This window comes from Mesocricetus auratus, unplaced genomic scaffold, assembly GCF_017639785.1.
Source record: "Mesocricetus auratus isolate SY011 unplaced genomic scaffold, BCM_Maur_2.0 Super-Scaffold_6730, whole genome shotgun sequence".
Classification (NCBI taxonomy): Eukaryota; Metazoa; Chordata; class Mammalia; order Rodentia; family Cricetidae; genus Mesocricetus; species Mesocricetus auratus.
In genome coordinates, this window is record NW_024429184.1 from 11,145,606 (window position 1) to 11,171,438 (window position 25,833).

The following is a 25,833-nucleotide window of genomic DNA, read 5'->3' on the forward strand; positions in this document are numbered from 1 at the left end:
ACCCCTGCCTCAGGTAGCCTGGCTTCTGGAGGAGTCAGGACACCTTTCCCTCCAGGGCTGCGCTGCCCGATGGAGTCCATCCCCCAGAGCTGTCCTAGATAGCCAGGACACTTTGGCAGCCCCAGAGAGCTGGAACATTCTCACTGCACTAGCTTACATTTTGGTGCTCCCACTCACTACACTAGGAACAGGACCTATTTGACCGGTGCCACTAAAGGAAGGCATTCTAGGGAAAGAAGAAGAAGGACCCTAACATTTCCTGTCTCTCCTCTACTGCACAATGAGGACACAGGATGAAGACTGTATACCTCAGGTCTGCCCTGGGGAATCTACCCAGAAGGGAACAGCTAGGAAAAGAGAAACCTAGCCTACCGTGGAAGAAACATTACAGTACTGTGCCTGCATCAAGGTGGTGAATTTTGTGTGGAGGAATATGTGTCCCAGCTTCCAGGGCTAAGATGGGCAGGTGCCTGGTGGGCAGAGATGAGAGGGAGGAGTCTGGCCTGGTGTGCTGTACCCACACTGGAGTGTATCGACTTCTAGATGACACTGTTCCTCACAGGGAGAGAATCTGGTCACTACTGAAGAGTCTTAGAGTGATGGGGGAGTGGTGGAGAGAAACCATGCTGGGAAGTTTGGAAGACGTCTGTGCCTGCTCTGCAGCTGACCAGCAAATGGACACAGCTGAGATGCTTTTCTGTCAGAGACCAGCCAGCCCTGACTCTGTGTGAGAGCTCAGAGTCTGTGATCTGACGCAGGGGTGCTGGGAGACTTGGGGTCTCTACAGTCCTTGAGATTTATTTTTTTAAGATGGGAAGCTTACTCATCACAGTATCTGAGGTTAGAATCTTTCTTCAGGGGCTGGAGACATGGCTCAGAGGTTAAGAGCAGTGACTGCTCTTCCAGAGGACCAGTCAATTCCCAGCACCCACATGGTAGCTCACAACTGTTTGTACCTCTGGTTTCAGGGTATCGGATACCTTCTATATCAATGCAAATAAAGTTAAATGATTAATTAAGAAAGAATCTTCAGGGGAAGCTCGAGGGACTGAGGGCTGGTAGAGGAGCCCAGATGGTGGCCAGCTTTGGAGCTTTGGAGAAAAGGGCTGCCTCCTGAGACCAGTCTGCTGGCATCTCTGCACGGGTAGGAAGAGCTGAAGTCACACAAGAGAAGGATGGTGGGCAGAGAAAGGCCTGAGAAGCCATGCAGAGCAAGAGGCAGCTCCCCACAGGGACGCACAGAAAAGAACTCAGGTCCTATTTTCCCGTGCATTAAATGGCCAAATCCCTTGGGATCTTGTGAGTTACACGTTTTGATTAATTTGGATTCTACGCCCTGCATTTCCTGCAAGTGTCCAGGTGTGAGGCTTAGGAGAGAAGGAGAAGCTTGTGGTCATGGTAGACTGTGGGGGTGAAAGGTGTCTCTCTGCATGGTTTACTATACTAGTGCATGCTTTTTCACAAGCTACCTGGCAGTCCATAGGTCCAAGACACCAAACATGAAGGCCAGAGCTGAGGTAGAGACCCTGAGCAAGCAGAGAGTTCAGGACTAGATTTAGAGTGCAGCTTATTTAGATTTCACAGCTGACAGATGATTTTAAACTACATCAACCCATTAAATTCCCCTTGCTAGGGTCCTTCTGTGTGGAAAAGCCTCCATTCGGGAGCCCACTGAATTTCCTTATAGAGAACATGGCCAGTCCTGTTTTGATTGGCTCTGGTTTTGCTACACTTCTGCCAACTGTTGACACTTGAATGTGCTGTTCCTGCTGCTGTGGACTAGCTGGGCGAGTGTCATAAGCGAGAGCTGGATTCCACATAGATGTTAGTGAATGTCACTCAAGGTGACTGACAGGTGCTAAGGGGTGCTGGGACATGGGCTACATTTCAGGAGAAGGTGGAAACATCCGGGTGAGTTCTGTTAAATGACCTAGGCAGAGAGAGGGAGCCTCGCTCTTCATATGCTGCAGATGAACACAGTGGCTTTAAGGGAGTGGTGTTGGCCCTTTTCATAGACACAAATGAGGCTGTCTGGGCTGGCATCTCCGTGGATCTCCATGACAATAAGAGGAGCTCACCAGTGATAAGTAAGATTTTATTGTTTGAGCAGTCATTTCTTTCTTTTAAGAAACCAAACATCTCTAGTTAATTCAAGAAGCCACTGTGCAGCCAGGAGACAAGCTCTGTTACCACAGACCTTCCTGGGCCTCCAACAAGGTCAGTCACATGACAAATAACAGGTAGCCTGACAAAGTGATGAGGATGTATAAGCATCAAGCGGGCTGTTTTCTGGGGACTTCTTTGGGGAAGAGACAGTGTTTTGTTTTTATTTTTGTAGAACTAAATATCTAGAAGGAGAAGAAATGATGTATTCACGAGGGTGTAACTCAGCCTTAGGTGAAAGAATAGGAAGTTTTATGAAATGATGCATTTTTTTAAATTAAAGCTTCCAGATGTCACAGATAACAAGGGTACTGAACCCTTGCTCTCCCCACTCAGTGCCCTTGGATCCAGCAGGGCTAAGACTTGTCAGGATCTTGGATCTGAAAGGGGAAGAAATCACAACCCCATTTTCTAACACACCACAGAGCGAGTCCTGTTGCTCTTTAAACCTGTCACAGGCTGAGTGGCATTCATCAGCATGGAGGGGCCGGGGACCAGCTGCACAAATGTGGGAGTGCCCCAGCTCTCTGTGAAGATAAGTGGCATGGACTAACCGCATACGCTGTCCTGAGAAGGACAGGCGAGTTAAAGTGTTACAGGCTCACAGACCGGAATGGAGGCTGTCCAAGAGTGTCTGCTCTGTGACAGTTCACCTGGACAGTCGCTCAGCTGTATTAAAGATGGCCTACACCAGGAAAGCACACCTCTGGATTTGTTTGTGATGCTGGTTTTGAGAGACAGAACCTGAGGCCTCTGGTCTAATGGACGATGGACCTCTCGAAGATCCATTGTAGAGCTGAAAGCTGGAGAAGGCAGGTCACTGGAAGTGGGCATTTGAAGCTATATTTTACCCCTCCCCTTCCTGTCCTCTTTCCCTACTTCTTGGCTGCCATAATGTAAGAGGCTGGGTGCTACCACGCCTTCCCCACCAGGAAGGATGGGTGCCACCGAAACCATGAGCAAAAATCTCTCTTCCTTCAAGTCATTTTTGTCACTCATTTTGGTCACGGTAGCACAGAAGTAACTAATACTCAGCCCAGTGCTCCCATCTGACAAAGGGGGAAACTAAGGCACAGAAGGCACGTCTAACGTGTAGCCACCGGGCTGCACTCCAGGACAACTATGAATGTGGTCAAACACACTTGTGTCTGACAGTGTCATGTCCCACTCTCAGAGGGTTAAGGGCTGTCGAGATGGCTCAGTGGGTAGAGGTGCTTGCTGTATAAGCCTGGCCCCCTGAGCTGCATCCCAGGAACCCACACGGAGGCAGAGGAGAAGACTGACCCCACAAGGTTATCTGCTGACCTCCACATATGCACCAGGGTGTGTGCATCTACACACATACCCTGTACACATACGAGATGTGTGTGTGTGGAGAGACTATACGGCTCTAGAGAGTGCCAAATGAGACCATCTGTGAGTTCTCAGAACCACCGCAAGGGCAGTTTCTAAATATTGTTTATCACAGTCTTACTGTGTGCCACACATTGTAAGGCACTAAATATTGTTTATCACAGTCTTACCGTGTGCCACACATTGTAAGGCACTAAATATTGTTTATCACAGTCTTACCGTGTGCCACACATTGTAAGGCACTAAATATTGTTTATCACAGTCTTACCGTGTGCCACACATTGTAAGGCACTAAATATTGTTTATCACAGTCTTACTGTGTGCCACACATTGTAAGGCACTGGGGATATGAAGACGGAACACACAATCCCTGCTCTTAGGGACCTGGCAGTTGAGTGTGGGAACTGGATCCACATTCTTCTGCAGACGGGAGGGAGATCTGGATGGGATGAGCACTGCGGCTGAGGTGTCCACAGAGAGATACTGGGGCAGCAGGAGGCAGACGCTAATTAGACAGAGGCAGGAAAAGACTCCTTGTGAAGAATGTCAAAACAGGAGAGAAGTGAAGGGAGAGGTTATCCCAGGCCAGGGGAAGAACACGAGTAAAGACTTGCAACCCTGCTCCCACCCAGGCTTTGACTTAGAGGACATCTCGGAGGCCAGTGCTTGCTTCTATTTTAAATTTCCCGTCTACAATACCTTGAGAGATGACAACTGCACTCCTGCTGGAATGTTCCAGCTAGAGGAGCTGATTGCAGCATGAGACAGAGGCTTGGCTGTAACCTTTCCCTTTGCTGCTGCTTGGTATCTGGGGTCTGTCAGGTTCTATCCCTTCCTTGTCTCTGAATAACAAGTGGAGTAATATTTGGTCTTTAACGTCCTCTCCAGGGAATAAGAAAATGTTGCGTGTCCAGGACCTTTGGCTTATGGAATGTTAGAGCTGGAAGGACCTCAGATAGTCAGTTCAGTTAAAAAAATCTTTTGTGACTCACCAGACACTTTGATAATGAGAGTGAAAAATCTGCAGCTCCTCTTTCCCCAAGTGGATATATATACTCTTGACATACGAAATGCTGTATATCATCTCAGGGCAACTCTAGAGCCTGGAAGTCCACTTTTCATTTACTGTTGGGAAATTGAAGCTCTGAGAAGTTGGGTTGCATGAAGGAGACTGCAGAAGTAACTCCCCCTGGATTAGACATGGCTAAAGAGTGAGACATACATAGCCCAGCCCTGAAGAGAGACTGACGTTCAGGGGAGCAGGATGGACAAGAGCTGCCATAAAACCAAAGGAGTCTGTGGTGGGAATGGAGTGCCATGAGCATACCTCAGAGTTTGTGGGGAACAGACTTTTCCCACTGGCTTTGAGGGGTAGCTTCAAGGAAAAAAAAACCCAAACCTCTTGGGCTGGAAAGATGGGTCAGCAGTTAAAAGCATGTACGGCTCTTGCAGAGGACCTGAGCTTGGTTCCCAGCACCCAATTAGGCAGCTCATAACTGCCTGTAACTCCAAACCTAAGGGGATCCTCTGCCTTTCTGGTCTCGGGGGACACTTGTACCCACACTCACACATTCAGAGACAGGCACACACACATACATATAACTAAACAGAACTTAACAGAAAAGAAAAGAAGTGTCAGACACAAGCCTCCACTGATGGAATGTGCTGTTGTGGGAGAGACAAATTCCCTGTCATTTGATGTTTTGGAGGACACAGACTCCTTGAAAAAGGACTTGAGCATCCCACGAACCTGCCTGGTGGCCAGGTTGGGCTTACCTGTGTGGCTCTACAAGGCTCTGTATGTCAGTGTTACACTAGCCAGAGGAAGCCCAGGTCTCTCAGTGGGGTCAGTGAGGAAGAACAGACGTTTGAGATGGCTGAAGGTCAAGTCCAAAGGTGTGTGGGGTTGTAGTGGAAAGCAGAGACCGGGAGACAGCACTGGCATGCAGGGTGACAGCTAGCATAAAGTGGTGTGCCAGTGACTCATGTGTCGGCAGGTGACCACAGGAAGGCAGAGTGGAAACGCCCAGGGAGCAGCTGAAGACAGAATCAGAGGTACGGGAGATATTGGTGTGACACTGACTGAGGGCTTTCTAGAGAGATGGTCTAATTAAAAACAATTTTTGAGACGGGATCTCTAGCTATGTTGCCTAGACAGGTCTTGAAGCCCTGGATTCATGTGACCCTTCTGCATCAGCCTCTGGAGTAGCTGTAAGTACAGATGTGCACCTCTGGGCTGACTCTAATTTAATTCCTAAGAGTGAGTGCATTTCCAGCAGAAAACATGGCATGTGTAGATGTCAGAAGAGAGGGCTGAGCTCGGTGTGTAGATGGAGGGAGGAAGGGAGAGTGAGAAGAAAGGGAATGAACCCCTGAAAAGGAAGACGGGCGATTAACATAAACTAGGTTCTGCCTAAGTCTGATCTCCACGCTGTGCTCTGGCAGGAAAATTACAGGACGTTTATTTTGGCAGCAGCACAGTGCCCTATGAGTTATGAAGTGCTTTTAAATTAATATGGGCATTTCTTAAATAGGAGTTTCTAAAATACTGCTTACAAAACATATCTGTAATCTTGTCTCCCAACTTCTCCATCATGAATTAGAGATCACTTTCCTTCATGTTTAATGAGTCCCTTTCACCTGCTCACTTTACAAAGGTGATTCCTGATGTCCAAACATGGCTAAATAAGAAATGGGAATTGAGATAATGTCATGTGCCTGACACGCCTTCATTAAGGACTCAGCAGCAGAATTCCGGGTTTTATTTCTTAAAGCAAAATCTCAAAAACAAATCAAACAATGACTCAGACTTTAATAAATAACTGTTAAGAGTTATAAGGAAATGAGAACAGTCTCCAGACCTTCACCTGAGTGAAGAGGTGAGGTCACACAGGGGTGAGTGAGGAGGTGAGGTCACACAGGGCTGAGTGAGGAGGTGAGGTCACACAGGGCTGAGTGAGGAGGTCACACAGGGGTGAGTGAGGAGGTGAGGTCACACAGGGGTGAGTGAGGAGGTGAGGTCACACAGGGCTGAGTGAGGAGGTGAGCTCACACAGGGGTGAGTGTGGGAAGTAGGAGCTGTAGGATGAGGTAAAGTGGGTGATGATGGAGGGAGGTGAGTTTGGACGCTATGAACTCTGTTTCCACACTGCCACAGGTGAAAGAATGTCTGTAAACGAGAAACAGAAGACACTGCTGCTTTCCCAGTTCGTAAGTTGCAGTATGACCACAAGCAAGCATGGCCACCATTAACAGAGTCCCAAGTATTACCTCAGAAGCTAAAATTTAAAAACAAAATGGTCCTTTCTTCCATGCTAGAGGACCTCATTGGAATGACAATGAGAGAGAGAGACAGAGACAGAGAGAGACAGAGAGAGAGAGAGACAGAGAGAGAGAGAGAGAGAGAGAGAGAGAGAGAGAGAGAGAGAGAGAGAGAGAGAGAGAGAGAGAGAGAGAGAGAGAGAGAGTCCAGCATTTCCTACAATTCCCTTCTTGTTTCAGGCCTCTGGACCAGGACACTGAAGCACATGTTAGGAAAAGAAGAAGTTGTGAGCTTTTCACGGTGCCCGTGTTTTAAAACATATCCTTTACATCGGAGACCACACAGCGCTGAGTTCCCAACTCTGCACTGACTCATCACTATGTCCATGCAAACTTGTGGTCCCTCTGGGAGAGGAAGAAGAGGCTCTAGTGCAAACTTGGGAGTCTCTACAGCCCTGAAGAATGCCCCAGATCAGTTAGTCTACCTGACCACACACCACAGACGGAGAAATCACGGGCCGGTGAGAAATGCTGTCTTGATCGGACTGGTTTTGCGTCCTGTTGTTTCCCCAGTCTACCGCCCCTCTTACTCTGCTGGGGCGAGAGTATGCAAAGAACTCACGTCTCCTGTCTCTACTCATGAAGTAAATGCGATCCTTTCTGAGGACATACAGTGTCAGCCATCTATCTCTGTAGAGCTGCACTTCATATTCAGGTGTATATGACTGGATTCTGCAGGCAAATGCTCTATCACTGAGCGATATGATATCTCTTGTTTTTATAATTTATTTTTACTTCATGTTCATTGGTGTTTTGCCTACATGTATGTCTGTGTGAGGGTGTCAGAAGCTCTGGAACTGGAATCACAGACAGGTGTGAGGTGGAATTGAGCCCGGGTCCTTTGGAAGAAGAGCCTGTACTCTTAACTGCTGAGCCATCTCTCCAGCCCCATGACTGTATTCTGGAGGACGATTCTTACACGTTAAACTGAAATTTATGGAATTATCAGTGGGAGGAAATATAGCAGTATAGCAGTCTCCATAGTTTTGTTTTCTTGAGTTTCTGTTTCTCACTGAATAGAAAATTCTAGAAACAACTAATTCCTAAGTGTTCTGTGGATCTGCAGTGCCGCAGTGCTGTGCTTAAGTCACCTTCATGAGTAAGAACATCTCTGAAGCAAAGGGGCAGAAATGCCAAGAATTCAGACCTGCTTCTTTTTAACGAAGGTTTCAAAAAGTGCATAGGATATTTAGAGAGAGACCAGATTCTTGTAACTTTCTTTATGCTCTATTGTTGGGTGGTTCTATTGTATTTCTGTCTTACTGAGCCTAAAATGTCAGAAGCACTTTATCATGGGCATGTATGAACAAGAAAAAGCAGCATGTCCAGAAACTGCTCAGCTCATAACAGTGTTACATTTTGGGTAGCTCATGCTACTATCAAATATCTAGTGAACGTCATAGTTTAGTGACATGGGGCATCATACAGCATCGCCTATTTCTTAAAAGACTGAGGCTGAGTGGTAGTGGTGGTTCAGTACTGTTGGTCAGCGATATGAGAGACTTGTAATGGGGAAATATCAAAATTTAAGGTATCATTTCTGACTGCTGAATTCATCACTGTCATAGCATCTTAGTCGGGGGCGGGGGGGGGATATCTGTACAGGTTTCAGTGATATCCAAGGTGTTAGGCATCCACTGGGAGTCTTACAATCATTTCCATTAATGTGGCCCCTCTGGTACACTATTCCATCCCATGTTGAAAGACATCGTGGGTACTGTTTCCTTACACTGTCACCACCTGAAGGACTTTTAAGAAGGTTAACATAAAGAGGTGGAGAGGCTTAGGCAGACGGGATGAGGGCGGGCTTACTAAGATGGGAGAGAGGACACCTGTGCATCCTGCCACTCCGTGGGGTTGGAGCACAAGGGTCAGGAGCTGAATGAAAACCAGCCTGGTCTACATAACGAGAACATGCTTAGGAAGGGGGAGAGATGGGCTGAAGATGCTTAGTTTGTAGGGCGTTTGCCTTGCAAACATGAGGTCCTAATTTAGGTTCTCAGAACCTATGTAAAAACCCAGACACGGTAGCACCCTCTTGGAAACCCAGCTGAGAGTGTGTGGAGACTGAGGGGTCCTCGAGGTTCACTAGCTAGCTAATCTAGCCTAACTGGTGAGCTCTAGACCACTGAGAAACCTACCTCAAAGGTTGTGAGCAGTGTTCCCAACATTGACACACAAGGCTGTTCTCAGGCTTCCACTCACGGTGTGTATATGCATATAAGAACACATATATACATGTATATACATACATGCATAAACTAAAAAAAGAGTGTGATATGCTGTTTCCTGGGATACCAACTGTGATGTTTGTACTTGGTTGACAACTTGAGTACATCCAGAACTAAAACCCCAAATGGAGGGCACACCTGTGAGGGGTTTTTGCTTAATTTGAAGTAGGAAAATCTACTTCTAATCTAGAAGCTTCAAAGATCTACTTCTAATCTGGGTCCTTAATCTAGATCTTTTGAGCTGGGAAAAGATATGCTTTTAATGCAGATCTAATCTGGGCCACACCTTCTGCTGGAAGCCTCTATGGGGACATGGGAGAAGGATGCTTTTGCTCTTTGCCTGCTGGTCCTTGACTTGCTGGCAAGTCCATTCCTTCACTGCAATCACAACCTGCGCTTGGGATTCCAGTGTCCACTGAAGAGCAGCTCAGACAACCAGCCTGTGGACCGAGCAAGCCAGGAAGCAGCACCCTCTGAGGACTCTGTCAATCTCTGCCTCCAGGTCCTGCCTTGCTTGAGTCCTGCCGTCCTTTGATGATGGACTGTGATGTGGAAGCGTGGCCAAGTGAGCCCTGTCCTCCCCAAGTAGCCGTGGTCATGGCGTTCATCACAGCAATCGTGACCCGAAGTAGGACACCAACTACTTCAGTGTCTTCAGAGTCACAGTAAAGGGTGAGCTTCCTGCCACCTTTCCTGTGGGGGCTGACATTATGGCTAGCATTCTAGTACACAGTGTCCTTTCATTTGTTTCCAAGTATCTTATTCTGTGATTTGTTAATGGTTCTTTGTCACACTCAGACTTCATTGTGTGGAAAACAGAAAACTCAAGAGCTGGGGACTCAAGACTTGGTGACACTCAAGATACAGCCAGGGTAGCCTTCAGGAACACTCATCTACAGCTCCATTGGCGAGGTATTTGCTATAAAAGTTTCAGATATTTAGAACACTTCTGTAACAGTTATCAACCAATTACAGATTGGAGATTTTCAGAAAAAATTACCATCTGTGTTGAGCATTGTGACACTTTTCTACTTTTCATTTTTCCCTGAATAATATTTTATGACAGTGATTCATATGGCGTTCATACTACGCTAGGCATTGTAGGTAATCTATTGCTGGCTTCACATGCACAGGGGGTGGGTGTAGGTCATTTTATGTAAGGACTTTGGACACCCACTGATCTTGGCATCTCAAGGACATCCTGACTCCATGCCCGCACCCCCACATGCACACGGGATGACTGTATTTATACAGGTTTGTCAGGAAATGGGGAAGAAGAACCAGGTATTTACACATGTGGTTGCATTAGTTAAATCAAAACTAGACTCACATTCATTGAGCAAAAGTTGGCTAGACATTAGTTTCTTTCAATAAAACAAGACGAGGTCTGGGGAGACGGGTCAGTTGGTAAAGTCCTTGACGCTCAAACATGACTGCCTGAGTGTAATCCCAGATTCCCTTCCCAGCTGAGAGCGACCTGAGTGGCTCACACTTACTTAGCTGCAGCGTCTTTTCTCAGCTGTTCATGCTTCATGAGGAGGTTCTTCCGGTCTCGGAAGGCCTTTCTGACCTTGTAGCCTTTGTAGACAGCTTGGATTTTGAAGGCAGCAATGTCTTGTATAGCTGCGATAGACAGGGCACCATGTTCCAGCATGAATTGGATCACCTCATGGCGCTCACCAAGCAATGCATAGTCAAGGGGCGTATACCTGGAGCGAGAGGAAGAGTGCTTTTGAATGGACTGCGGTTCAAGGCACAGTGAAACCGTGTTAGCACCTAGCAGAACGACACTCATTCTACCATGGGCTATTTCCCGGGCAAAGCTTTCTAGTCTGCTCCTCTTTCTTCTCTAGGGAGAAAGAAAACAAGAGGCTGCAGGCTCACCTTTGTGTGGCTGAGCTCTGGGAGCTGGTTCACACGCTAGAGCAGCGGCTCTCAACCTTTCCAGTGCTGCGACTCCTTAACACAGTTCCTCATGTTGTGTGACCCCTTCAACATACAATCAACTCCTAACACAGTTCCTCATGTTGTGTGACCCCTTCAACATACAATCACTTCATTGCTACTTCATAGTGTAACTCTGCTACTGTTATGAGCTGTAATATAGAGATATGATTTCTAGGATATCTGATATGTCACCCCTATGAAAGGGGTTGAGAACCACTGAGCTAGGGGCTATGCGAACACATGACTACTTCCCTTTCTCCCATGTGCCAAGTGATTCCCTCCTTCTGTTTGAAAAAATTCTCCGGATTATTTTTCTATAATTACTGACAATTAGTGCTTATGAAAAGAAGTCTATTTCCAGACAGGGGATACTGACTCCATGATACAGAGGGCCCCTGCAAGTCACTGCAGGTGAGCTGGATAGTTAATTAATGGTGTTGGTGAAACCCGGTTGTCACTTGAGTAAAAGAGACTTTTTTGTTTGCTTGTTTTTGAGACAGGTTTCTCTATACAGCCATGAAAGGTATGTGTAACTACACTCATCTAAGGAGACTTGTGTATTGCTTTAAAAACCAAAACAGTGCAGATGGAGCAAAGATCTACACACTGGAAACTATGTAGGTACTGGAAGATCCGTGGGAGACTGAAGGAGACTCTAGCAGGAAACAGGAAGTCCTTTCTAAAAAAGTGACAGGAAACGTAATAATCATAAAAGACCAGTAAACGTGACTAACAAAAAATTACAGGGAAACCATCACTTAAAAGAGACAAAAAATGAGCCGGGCGTTGGTGGCGCACGCCTTTAATCCCAGCACTCGGGAGGCAGAGGCAGGCGGATCTCTGTGTGTTCGAGGTCAGGCTGGACCAACAGCCTCCAAAACAGAGAAACCCTGTCTCGTAAAACCAAAAAAAAAAAAAAAAAGAGACAAAAAATGAATATATTGTTTAAATGATACATTGCAGCTGGTTGTTTTTTTACTCTTTGTGGGCCTGCTACCCAGCTCCCAAATAAATATATGGAGACTTATTCTTATTTATGAATGCCTGGCCCTATAAAGCTTGGCTTATTTCTAGCCAGTTTTTTTAAAAACTTAAATCATCATCCCATCTACCTTTTGCCTCTGAGCTTTTACTTTCCTCTATTCTATGTTTTTCTTCCCTTCTTACTGCATGGCTGGTTGTGTGGCTGGCCCCTGGAGTCCTCCTCTCCTCCCTTTTTTCTTGCTCCTCCCTCCTCTTTGTATTTATTCTTTCTGTCTGCCAGCCCCACCTACTTCTCTCTCCTGTCTAGCTATTGGCCATTGAGCTCTTTATTGGGCCAATCAGATGTTTCAGACAGGCGAAGTAATACAGCTTTACAGAATTAAACAAATGCAGCATAAGAGAGTGCAACACATTTTTGCATCACTGAACTAATATTCCACAGCATAAAAGGATGCAACACATCATAACCATAGCTATTTTAAGACTTGAGATGGAATAAAAGAGCAAAGACTGAAGTAAAGGAATCTCCTGATGATGACAGTAATGCCACTTCTAACCAGACTTGATCTTTTGGGGGCTCAGCTGTCCTCCTCTGTTGTGGATGGTGAATGGACAGGGACTTAACCTGTGTGCAGCACACACGCGCAGTCCCTGCATGTCAGCTGCTGCTCAGGATCCACACTGCAGCAGCCTTTATGATCCTGCAGTAGCCTGCCATAAACACTGCCATAGGACCCAAGCTCATATTTACCTAGTGACAACTGCACACTGAGGCCAAGTCCACAGGGTGACTGGGGTAGTCAACACAATCATAAAACATGAGCTAACTTAGTGGGAAAAAGGATAAGGTTATAGGGATGCAAGATTATACTCAGAAAATCACATATTGACTACCAAAAAGAAAATCTCTCTTCAAAATTTACCTAATGTTACAGTATGGCATAAAAGGAAGAGGTTTTCAGAATAAGGGTGGGGTGGCTGCTTTAGGAAGTGAACTTAATTCAGAGCCTGCACTGGGTGAATCACAGACTCATGTATGGCTTCTTTACTGAACCCTCAACAGCTGAAGAAAAGATCTGGTCATTTCAGAATGCCTTACTTTGCCACTGGTGTTTGGGAAATAGAGGTTCATAAGTAAGTAGCCTCACATGGTATTTATAAATAGATATTATAAAGTCAGAAGATGTAAGAATCTCTCCTGACTGTACATGTGATAATCTAATAAAGAGATTATCAGAGAGCCACCGAACATGGGGCAGTAACTCGAATGAACCTTTACAAGTCATAAATGCAACATTTTCATTCATAAATAGAGACCCAGGAGAGTTAAGCAACTTACAGAAATTATGCAACCAGTTTGGTAAAATCTCCTCTTCTATCAACTACTGAATGTATTCCAATAGAACAGAGCTTCTTGTGAGATCAATATGCATAGAACATGTATATTTAGCAAGCCCAACAATTTTTCTGTAAGTACTAATATGTAGTATTTATCACAAAACATCTGGACTGGGAATGAGGAACCTGTGTGACCCTGGGCAGTCAAGTAACTTCTCTGAGTTTGTTTCCTTATTCTTAAACAAGGAAAAAAAGGAGGGGGAGACACAGATCTCTTAGGCTGTCTCTGTATTGAAACTTAATATCTTAAATATTTTTATTATGAAAAAATATATTTTCATTATGAGATATTTCAAGTGTAAAATGTTGAGAAATAATATAACAATTCTCCATACTCTCAAAACCCAAACTTAAGAACCAGAAAGTTTTGTGTTTTTTTTTTGCCATGTTACCTTGTTTCAATTTTTTCTTTTAATTTTTGCTTAAGTATTTTAAGGCAAATTGTGGAGTCATATTAGTTCATCTCTATGTGTCTCAGAATTCATCTACACATCATATAGGCACAGCCACAAAGAGCATTATGCCAACAAAATTACAGGAATTTCTTAGTAAAATATAATATATAATTCCTCAACCGTCTCAAACATGTCTTCTTTTAATCATTGACTTGTACAAATCAGAATTTTAATCAAATCTATCTTAGCTATAGAGACACAATCTAAATATCTGGCCAGGTTTGAAGATTAAAGTTTACATCCACTGTTTAATCAACTGGACATGGTGCTGTTATTATCATTCTATCCCAAGTTCAACATTCAGGCATTGTGAATATTCCCATTGACATGAGAGAGTGGCTGTCAGATGGCTATCGACCGAGAGACAGCAGAGGTTGGCAGAAATGATGTCTATTTGGGGTACATCACTTGGTTAGTGTCTATGCACAAGAAGTAGAAATTAGCACCACACTGATGGTAACCGGCCAAGAAACAACGTAGACACCGAGAAGAGATAACATACAATTGGACCTGCCACATGGGAATGGGCTGACGAGTTCAGCAGAATGTCAATAAACACAAGCTGCAGTGCCGGCTTCTGACACGTGTCCATCAAGGAGCACGGCCGGGGAACACGGGGACAGGCTGTGGTACAGCCACTCTCTCCGGTACACATTTCATCGTTTCTTTACAAAGAGAGCAGCTAGGAAATAAACACGGTGAGAGTAAATTCTCCTTTTTAATCACTTCTAAACGTCACGGACACTAGTAGATTTGTGACTGGCTTTAGGAAATAAGAAACGTCTTTTTAATTAACTGATTGGTGCTGCGCTCTGCATATGCATGCGTGTGAATGTGGGTGAGCAAGCACCACGGCACAGCGGGGTCAGAGAACAGCTTTCAGGGCCTGGCTCTCCCCTCCTACCACGGGTCTGGACACTGCTCTCAGGCCATTAGATTTCTACCATGGTCTGGACACTGCTCTCAGGCTGTTAGATTTCTACCATGGTCTGGACACTGCTCTCAGGCCGTTAGATTTCTACCACGGTCTGGACACTGCTCTCAGGCTGTTAGATTTCTACCATGGTCTGGACACTGCTCTCAGGCTGTTAGATTTCTACCATGGTCTGGACACTGCTCTCAGGCCGTTAGATTTCTACCACGGTCTGGACACTGCTCTCAGGCTGTTAGATTTCTACCATGGGTCTGGACACTGCTCTTAGGCCGTTAGACTTGTGCGCTAAGTGTTTTTACCTGCTGAGCCATCTTTCTGGCCCAAGGTTCTTTAAAGAAGTTTGGGAAATTCCTATCTCTCCTTTCTGTTTTTCATTTGGAACTTAAAGAGAGGCACCTTCAGTTTTCTTGCTAACAACGAAAGGCTCTGGAAGATGCTGGGAAGCCTGATCATAAAGTTGGTCACTACCTGCAATTTACTAGAGTCTTCCCATGGCAAGGTCCACAGAATCTCTGCGGCATAGACTTCCCTTTGCATCTGGTCCTTTTTCTACCCATGCTGGGGACAGAACCCAGAGCTGAGCACATGGTAGCAGGCAGGACAAACCGAGCTACACTCCCACCATGTCTGAGCTTCTTTGTTGGGCCAGAGTCCTTAGTGGCAACCCTAGCGTGTCTCTGTGAATCATATTATTCAGGAAGACGATATTGTTATAGATATTTACAGGGGTTCAGGGGCGACATTGTTTAGATATTTACAGGGGTTCAGGGGCGATATTGTTATAGATATTTACAGGGGTTCAGTGTCATCTCAGCTTCTCCATGTTTTCAGACACATGATGGCAGCCTCTTGTCCACTAACTAATAACATCCTCGCCACTGACAGAAACAACTTGAATATGTAACTCATTCTGCCGGACTATATGAATTCCTGGGCCTGGTTATTCAGGATTTCACTGGTCATATGTTAGGCACAGGCTTGAAGAAGGTCTTTTCCCAATCTGCAAATGTGAACCTGCCGTAAGTAGTACCCAAAGTTTTGAGCAAGCGCAAAAGTGCATGGTTCTAAGAGAACACGCGTGGAAATGTGGCTCTTTCCTCAGGCTCAGGATTGCTTGGCACAGTGTGTCCTCATGAGTACACTTACTATTTCTAAACCAGTATGTCAACCTGAGACATTTTTCTTCATCTGAAAGAAAGGGTGTAAGACGAACAACACTATACTCACTCCCCTTCTCAGTCAATGGCTTACCTCTCCTCGTTGGTCTCCATCTGATTAGGGAAAGCAGCAAAATCTAGCAGTAATTTAATTGCATCAAGGTAGCCATTATTACAGGACCAGTGCAAAGCTGTTCGTCCCTGCAAGTATGAACAAATCAGCTGTACTGGAGTAAGCAATTTCAGACACACAATGACTCAGAAGAAACAATTACCCCTCAGGCTGATCAATAATACAGAAGGGATACTATGAAGTATATGTTAGAGAAAACAGATGTGTTTTAACCAAAGTGATCCTAATTAACACATTCGTCAAAGGGCATCATGCACTGTCCAAGGTGAGACCTGAGGAGGATTCAAAATTGATCAAGGAGTATTCCAACCAGGAATGCAAACTCTGACTTTCACTACAAGAAAACAGGAGGCAAACCCGATTGGAGTCAAATTCAATAAGATAAATGGTGGGACAGCTATTCTTGGTTGCTTGCTCTACTACAACTGGTATTAACTTAAACACAAGTGGCTAGGAATACCTGTGAGGGATTCTTCTTAATTAAATCATTTGGAATGGAAGCCCTCTACCCTAAGCCCAGATCTTTGGAGGCGGGAAGACCCACCTTAACCCTGGGCATAGCTTCTGCTGGCAGCCTGTGTAAAGGACATGTTCTCTGTGTCTGCCTGCCTTCACTTGTACTGGAAAGTTCATTCCTTCAACGGGATTAGAGCCTGCTTCTTCAGAATTCTGGCGTATACTGAGGACCAAATAAGACACCCAGCCTTGTAGACCAAACAACTACTGGATTCTGAGATTTTCTGTCAGTAGACAGCACTGTCGGACCACAGCCTATAAGCCACTCTAATCAATCTCACATGTATATATTTTAGTTTTGTTCTATCTGTTCTGCAGAAAGTCAATGAGATGATTCCTAACTATATTCTGCTATACTCATATATGATTGCCCAGACCAATTGCCATCAGAGAGTGTCTACCCAGCAACTGATAGACACAGATTCAGAGACCCACAGTCAAACATTAGGCAGACTTTGGGGAATCCTGTGGAAGAGAGGGAGGAAGGATTGTGGGAAGCAGAGGGGCCAAGGGCACCACAAGAAAACCCACAGAATCAACTAACTGGAGCTCATAGGGGCTCACAGAGCTGAACCACCAACTAGAGAACTTGCACGAGACTGACTTGGTCCTCTGCACAGACGCCACAATTGTGCATTTGGTCTTCTTGTGGGACTCCTAACAGCAGGAACGGGGGCCGTCTCTGACTTTGTTCCCTGCTTTCTGGATCCTTCCCTCTTACTGGGCTGCCTCATTCAGCCTTAATAGGAGAGGAGGTGCCTAGTCTTAGTGCAATGTGATATGCATGGCTGGCTGATCTTACACACACACACACACACACACACACACACACACACAGACACAGAGACACACAGACACAGAGACACACACACACACAGACACACACAGACACACACACACACACACGAGGTCTGCCCTATTTTGAAGAGAAGGTGGGGAGAGAAGAGGTTGTGGGAAGAGACTGGGAGGAGAGGAGGGAGGGAAGAGAAAATGTGATTGAGTTGGGAAAATAATTAATTAATAAAAAGCACAAATGGCATGTATTTAAGATTTTCAATGTCATGAAAGGATACTTGCCACCAAGCTTCATGACAGGAGTCTGATCCAAAGACCATGGTGGGAAAACAACTGACACGACCAGGCGTGCGTGCGAGCGTGCTTTTGTGTGTGCAATGCGTGTGTGTATGCATGTGTGTGCGTGCGTGCACATGCATATGCATATGCAGACACACATAAATAATTACATGTAGAAAAGGAAAGCTAAAGAAGGCATGAAGCATTGCAGAAGGGAAAAGGTATTTATAATGCTGAAGGAGTCAGTGGGGGAGCTATCACAATACCATATATGTACACAGCTAACACAGCTTCTAATATATCAAATGGACTGAATTAAAGGGAATTAAAGCCAGAATCATAATGATAAATTTGGAAAATATTAAAACATTTATATATATTCATTTTTATAGTGATAGATTTTAAGTTGCTTTATTTTATTTATTTATTTGGTTTTTTTGTCTGAGATAGGGTTTCTCTGTGTGACAGTCCTGGGTGTCCTGGTACTTGCTTTGTAGTCCAGGCTGACCTTGAACTCACAGAGATCCGCCTGCCTCTGCCTCCCAAGTGCTGAGATTAAAAGGTACGTACCACTACTGCCCAGTAAGTTGCCTTATTTTGTAATGGCTGATGTTAGAAACATGTAACAGAACACTAATGATATAGAAGATGTAAGTAACACAACCTGAAGACTGGTATTTAGACATAAACACTGCATTAAACAATGACAGATTAGAATTCTTCTCAATTATATATGCAGCATTTACCAGAGTCAGCCATATGCTGGACCATGAAGTCTCAAAAGAATAACACCCTTCCCTGTGAAGATGTCTACATCGTAACTTCTAGAACGTTGACTTGTGATGCCACATGGAAAAACAGCTGTCCTGATAGGGAGGGGCAGATCACTCTTGACTATCTGAGTGGGTCTGCTGTACTCACAGGGGGCTTTCTGAGGGACACAGGGCTGGGGGTTGGTGTCAGTGACTCAGCCAGCCCTTGCCAGCTCTGAGGTGGAGGAGTATGCCCATGACTTAAGCAGCCTTTAAATTCTGAAAAAAAAATAAAAAAACAACACTTCTCCCAAAGTCCTCCAAAACAAGGCAACCCTGTTGTACTCTGGTTTCTAGTCCAGTGAGACTGGTGTGGAACAGTGACATAATTAATTTGTGTTGGATGTTTTTGCTAATTTATCACAGGAGCAATAGGTAACTAATCTATTAAATTAAGGTTGAGAAATAAGGAGATATCCAGGTACTTGGAAAATTAATGATAGACTCCCCAAATAATGTACAATCTAGCAAATAGCATGAACATAAGTAAATTCCACCCACATATAATAGTAATACTATTACTGTAAGCAAGGGTTACTCTTCAAGTGTAAGGCAGGATTAACAACAGAACAACATTCAGTCGACACAATCCACTCTATCAACAGAAAAGAGAAGAGACAGATGGGACTTTGTTGGTAAATGCGCAGAGAGTACTTCACACAAATTTCACTATGATTTTAGAAATTCTTAGCAACCAGAAATAGTCTCATGCAATGGTGAAGTATTGGAAACTGGGTCAGAAGCCAAAATGAGTTCAAGATTGCCTGTATGACCAATTCTATTCAGAACCATCTGAGAGACCCTCAACAGTTCTAAACAGATGATTCCACAATGCTACATATAAAACTGAACAGAACTAGAAAGTTGCTTAATGTAAGTATGTAATAAACTGCCCACTTGGCAAAAAAAGATATGCTAAATTATAAGATATATAGTCCTACTAATATTGGGACAAGGACCACAGTTTGCATATTTTTCCTTATGGTGCTTTTAACTTTAAAAGTACTTACTAATTGATATATTTACTTACTTAGCATGTGTTCCACCATGCACATGGTCAGCAGACAGCTTCGGGAGCCAGCCATCCTGCCAGCTCCTCATTATGTTATTCTTAATAATAACAATCTTGGTAGAAACTTCCTGAGTGGTTAATAGAGAATCTGTTTTCTGACTTGGAAAACATGACTTATGCTAGTTTTTTAAGAGTTCAGCCATCTCTCCAAGTGCTAGGTAAACTGAGAGAAACTTTACTTACTGCATAGAGGAGGAAGTGTGGATTAAATCCCATCTTAGGATTCTGACAGTGCATGCACACACACACACACACACACACACACACACACACACACACACCCCTGTTCATACTGTATAGCACTTGTTACTTTGATTCAATAAACTCCTTAGAAGGATTATTCTAAGGGACTAATCCATATGAAAGATAAACTCATGAAGATGATTCTGGCAAGAGAGGAAGTGTCCTGGTATGGGAGTTAATCACTGAACTCTTGAGTTTGGGTTAAGGGCTCCCTACTCTCAAATGCTATCACTGCAGGGAATTGCTGAAGTTACCCGAGTTCCAGTTTCTTCAGTTGTGGAGTAGGGTAGGACAGTAACAACTTTATAGGATCACTGTGAGGGTTGAAAGAACTATCGCTGGATAGAAAGTTCTTGGCACTTTAGGATATTAAGCAGTTATGATTATGAAAAAGATTTTATATCAGCTGGGAAAATGCTGGTGCTAATATTAAGTAAACAAAAGGTGGTTTGTAAGATTATATATGTACATATATACATATATTTTATAAATGTTTTAAAAATTATTCCTAGTCTATATGCATGTTAAGTAATACAGATACAGATGAGCACTAGAAGAGAACATTGACAAATGAAAGCCATCTCTCTCCAAGTGATAAACTGCTCTGCTTGATTCACAACAAAGAAGAAAAGTCTTCCCCATGGAGCTGGCAGCACAGAGAGCCCGAGTTTCTACCTCTTTGTCTTGGATGTTGGGATCCGCGTTGTTTTCCATGAGCACAGCCATGCAGGTGATGTACCCTCCGTATGCAGCACACTGCAGAGGCGTCCTTCCTGCATAATCCTGCACATTTGGGTTGATCTTATTTTCTATCAGTATCTGGCAGACATCGGCATTTCCCCCCAGGGCTGCCCAGTGGAGAAGTGAATGTCCATCTTGGTCAACCAGATCTACCCTTGCTCCGCCTACAAAGCAAAACAGCAGTGAAAGCGTCGAGCGTAGACAGCAGCATTCATCAGAAGGAACAGAAGCTTAGAGACATAACAATGCCCTCTGTAAGCTGTTTTCTCCCCAATACATCTATGTGTTCTACTCTGTCTGCAGAGCTTTAGAGTAGCCCTTAAGTTCTGGAGAGGTTGGGACTCACTCTCTTCAGTAAATGAAACTGGAGGTCTGGGGGCAAAGTGGATACTCTGAAATCAAATATTCACCAACAGGTGAGCTACAAGCACAGGCAGTTTTCAGGTGCCACTTGGGCGCTCCTCCTCAGCTTTCTGCCCTGTGGCTTGGTGTGTGAATGAGACCATGTTTCACACCAAGAGTGCTACAGTACCCACCTTTGGTGGAGGACCTAAGAGATACACTGTATCAACTAACCTTTAATAAGTGTCTGAATCACATCTTTGTGCCCCATCTCACAGGCTCGGAAGAGTGGAGTATGTTTCATGACGTCAGTAGCATCTACTTGAGCATCATTGTCCAATAATAACTTCACGGTGCTGACATGGCCAGAAAGTGCAGCAGCATGTAAAGCTAAAAAAAGAAGCCGGACCAACTGATACGCCTTCAAAATAGCTTTACCTTTTCATTTTAAGTACACTTTTCTTTCTTCCTCTTAGGATTTTCCTCTTCTTGTGGCTAAATGCAATCCAAACCCCGCCCTCCCACCCCTGGACATATGCCTGCTGCTATGCATAGGAGTGTGCATAGTGAAGCCTGGTTGTACTTAGTGTTGTGCTGGAAATTTTGACTTGCAATTGGGATTTCAGACAAAGAAGAGACTTCATGTTCACACTGGATGCTAAAAACCATGCCTCTTAGTAACCAATGCACAGTGACAGGCTCTTTTAATAGAGAAAAATTAAAGCTAGGGTCTGGTAAGAACTGATGGGAGGCCGTGAAGCAGGGAAGGTTCTAGAGTTATGGAAAGTTCTCTTTTGCATGGCACTGTCAGTATGGAGTCATGCTACTCAAACTTGAGAAAAGAGCATACAAAATGAGATTTGAGAATACACTTAGATATCTGCATCACTGAAAACATATTTTGAAATGTTAGTAGCTACTAAATATGCAGTTTTTTGCATAAGTATGCATGTGTTCACGTGCTGAGGACCAGAGTTGACACTGGTGTCTTCCTTGACTGTGCTCTACTTGCATGTTGAGGCAGGGTCTCTCACGGACTCCGGAGGTCACCATTTTATCTACCAGCTTTCTCTGGGTTTCCTTGTCTCCACCTTCCATGCGCAGGAATTACTGGTGGGCCTCTAAGTCCACTCACCTTTTCTGGTCCTCAAGATCGCATGACGAGGGCTTTATCCACTGAGCCCCAACTGTGCATAGTTTCCACACATTTTTTTTAGATGAAAGTGAATGATAAAGTAAGTTTCTCTTTGTGTCTAAGGTACAACAGCTCAAGCTATAAACCAGATGCTGATGTCCACCTGGTAGAGATACTCATTTCAGCCATAATACTTGGAAGAAATAAAGCCTTTGGAGCCCGTGTGCCAGTTCCTACCTGTGCCTCCGTACTTGTCGGCCATGTTAATGTCGATGTCAGATTTTAAACTCAGCATAGTCCTGAGCACGTCATCACTGCCTTTCCCTGCTGCCCACATGAAGGATGTTCTTCCTTCCAGGTCGGAATCATCTTTCACGGAAGGATGCTTTAAAAACACTTTAACTGTTTCCTGTAAGAAACCTTCATTTGAAACACTGTGGCAGTGGGGTGCATTCCCCCTGGCAATAAAGCACCTGCTGGAGGTGAGCCCATGCAGAAGCCAAGGGTTTCTCCTGCTGCCTTTTAGTGAGTAATAAACCCTCAATTTCCACAGAAAATTAGGACCTTCATTCCTTGTATATTACTCTTAGTTTCTGCAACACTTCAAGTACATTATCTGACTTTCTCACTCAACATCCTTAAATTTGGGAATGATGACCCCCTCCCCCAGGGCATGATGGCCAAGAAGAGGGAGAAAGAGCCAGAGGTTGGGCACGGCTGCTGCCCAGTAGTGTCTTCTGGACATAACGAAGGCTGACGCATGTGTGAATTCACTGCAACTGCGGTTGCCAGTGCAGGACTGGGCCTGCCAACATTTCGTCAGGATGGGAGAAGGGCCTGTGAGGCCCCGCCCCTCTCTGAGGGACTACTGACAGTCAGTGGTGACTGGGGGAACAAGTGTCACTCTCTTCATTAGTATAACCATGGCAAATTGCCCATGCTCCAGTAGATAACCTCTCGTGCATGCAGAAAACCCTATTTCAACCCAGTGTGCTGCACACAGAACACATGGAGTAGGGAGGGAAGTTACTGGGAAGAAGATTTGATCAGGAGTGAGACTATCAAATAACAAGAGATAATTAAAAATCAAAACATGAGAAGAATAAAATGGAGAGTGAGTTTCTTTAATTAAGCTTTGAAATTTCTTTCTTTCTTTTCTTTTTTATTTTTGGTTTTTAAATACAGGTTTCTCTTGGAACCTGTCCTGGAACTCACTCTGTAGACCAGGCTGGCCTTGAACTCACAGAGATCCGCCTGCCTCTGCCTCTCAAGTCTAATGCCCGGCAAGCTTTAAAATTTCTTTCTTTCTTTCTTTTTTATTTAAAGATTTTATTTATTATTTATACAGCGTTCTACCTACATGCTTGTCTGCAGTCAGAAGGGCACCAGATCTCATTACTGATGGCTGGGAGCCACCATGTGGTTGCTGGGAATTGAACTCATGACCTCTGGAAGAGCAGCCACTACTCTTAGCCTCTGAGCCATCTCTCCAGGCCCCAAGCTTTAAAATTTCTAAGGGCACTGTTAGACATGAAAATTAGAAGACTTAAAAGCATTTGTTGTCAAGACCGACACTAAGTTAAACATTTTCATTTTACACTGTACCCACAGAAACCTATGTATTCACACATGCCTCCAGAGAAGGCAAACAGATGGTCTTTCTGTGTATTACATTACCACAAATGGAATGGTCAATACATTTGTTGATTAATGATCAAAGGTTACTGTGAAGTACAGCATCCATTCATTTGAACAAATTTAACTAGTTATTCCTTACTCAAGGTCCTGCCCCTGGAATAATGGAAAAATGGGCACCCTGAACAGTCAGTTCTAATGGTGCCTGGCAGTTTGGGTTACTACTGCAGTTTTCTGCGCTGGGTTCAGATCCAGGGTCTTGCTTATGTTTCTCCATAAGTTTAAGTGCTGTGTAGCTGAGCGTCTCTCCCAGCCCTTGTATTTGGGTTAATATTCCTGTGTTGAAAATGACCTCTTTTTTAAAACTCAATTTTCTAGGAAGATCAAGAAACTATTGCTTGAATGAATATGAAGAGTTCCAGAAAGGAATTTCTGAAGCTGACTCTAAATATTTCATACAAACAACAGGGGCTGACGAGACAGCTCAGCGGTCAAGAGCACTAGCTGCTGGGTCCAGTTCCCAGCTCAGCGGTCAAGAGCACTAGCTGCTGGGTCCAGTTCCCAGCACCTCACTGAGGCTTGAGACCATCAGTAACTCTCCTACACGATCTGATGCCCTCCTCTGCCCTCCAAGGGCACCAGCAGCCACGTGGTACACCACATACCGGTAGACAACCCCCACCACATACAATAATAAAAAGGATAACTTTAAAGGATTTAGTCCTTGTTTTACCCTGGAAGAAGCATAGGGTTGTGTCCACATGAATACTGGCAGCAGCTATAGGGACAGGAGTAAAACAGGAAATCCTAGCAATCTGTCCAAGGCATGACACAGCTTCCTAATTTTACAAATATTTCCTGATTCTGTTTGCTTTTTAGTGTTTTTCAAAAAGAAAATAGCAAGCCTATGTGGAGTTAACAGAGGCTAAAGTAATCAGTGGGCTTGAAATAGAGCTTAGAAAATGTACATAATCATTAAAATCAACTCTGGAATCGGCAGACCATGTAAATCAAACATCTGTAATGTGCCCTCATTTTCTTTTGCTCCCACTGATATGTTGTTTAATTACTGCTATCTGTATTGAAGCTGGAGTCTGCTATCTGGTTCTAGATCAGGGCAGGGCATTTCATCTCTCAGCCTGTAAGCAGAGTGCCATGACCCATCTCACTGGGTATGTTGAGTTATGTACTGAGTTTTCATTTCCATCAGCTTGGGTCACATGACTTTCCTGTCTGTGATAAGAAAGAACTACTTCTCCGAGACAATAATAGACAAAGGTTTGCTAAAACTCTAGGTGGTGCACTGAGTGAAGTTTTAGGGAGGCCAAGAAGGAACAACTGTAAGTATACAGACAGCCTGTGACCAGCCCGAGAGCAGACACACAATGTACAGAGAAAGGGTACCCATCAGTTTCTGACCTAATTAAAAGAAAGGAAATAGAGCCACTAGCAGATAAGACAGGGTCAGACTGGCTTCTTCAGAGAGTCAGAAGGGAATGAAAATGAGACATTCAGCAGAACACTGCGGTCAATAATTGGGGACTGGGCTCTTCCCAGGCCAGAACTATTGATGACGGCCTAAGCCATGATGAAGACAGAAAATCAACTGTGGCCTCTTAATGTTTCTGTGTCAGCCTGAGAACCATCATGCTGTAGAGAGATCCCAGACACAATGGACAAGAACACACTTTGTGATCCATGAAGGACGACCAGGGAAGGTAATGCTCAGGGTTTCTAGAAACAATAATTCACACTGTGGCCTTCTCAGATGTACATAATTAATAATCATTAGCATAAATTGTAAGAATGCAACCTGTGTGTGGACACCTGCTCTCATCTGTACACACTCCACAGAATAAGGTCTGTGCAGACACCTGCTCCACACCAGGTGCAGTAGACACTTGCAATAAATTCACTCTAATCTTTCCAGCAGTCCTGAAGGAAGACATATAGTTATCCTCATATTACCTACGAAGAAGTGAAGACTCAGAGAGGGTAAGAAAGTTGTGTGAGGTCACACAGCTCAGAGAGGGTAAGAAAGTTGTGTGAGGTCACACAGCTCAGAGAGGGTAAGGAAGTTGTGTGAGGTCACACAGCTCAGAGAGGGTAAGAAAGTTGTGTGAGGTCACACAGCTCAGAGAGGGTAAGAAAGTTGTGTGAGGTCACACAGCTAGCAATCTGCACAGT

The 25,833-nt window shown here is 44.4% G+C and overlaps 1 protein-coding gene and 1 long non-coding RNA gene across 13 annotated transcripts in view; one reads left to right on the top strand and one right to left on the bottom strand.

The window, feature by feature from the left end:
• Invs (inversin) overlaps window positions 1–25,833 on the bottom strand; it is a 139,873-nt gene that overhangs the window by 16,797 nt on the left and 97,243 nt on the right. For 10 of the 12 annotated variants that reach the window (XR_005874129.1, XM_040738495.1, XM_040738494.1 and 7 more), the window contains 5 exons: window positions 22,249–22,420; window positions 21,111–21,266; window positions 20,469–20,698; window positions 16,038–16,165; window positions 10,565–10,777 (listed from right to left, as the gene is read on the bottom strand). Coding sequence is in view for 11 of the 12 variants with exons in the window: in XM_040738495.1 (XP_040594429.1) it covers window positions 10,565–10,777; window positions 16,038–16,165; window positions 20,469–20,698; window positions 21,111–21,266; window positions 22,249–22,420 (899 nt within the window). In the remaining variant the exon portion in view is untranslated. The remainder of the gene's footprint in view (window positions 1–10,564; window positions 10,778–16,037; window positions 16,166–20,468; window positions 20,699–21,110; window positions 21,267–22,248; window positions 22,421–25,833) is intronic. The other 2 variants (XM_013119589.3, XM_013119596.3) reach the window with 1 other exon arrangement.
• LOC121136952 lies at window positions 6,557–7,814 on the top strand. The gene is made up of 2 exons (XR_005874136.1): window positions 6,557–6,726; window positions 7,018–7,814. It is a non-coding gene; the product is annotated as an uncharacterized LOC121136952 (long non-coding RNA).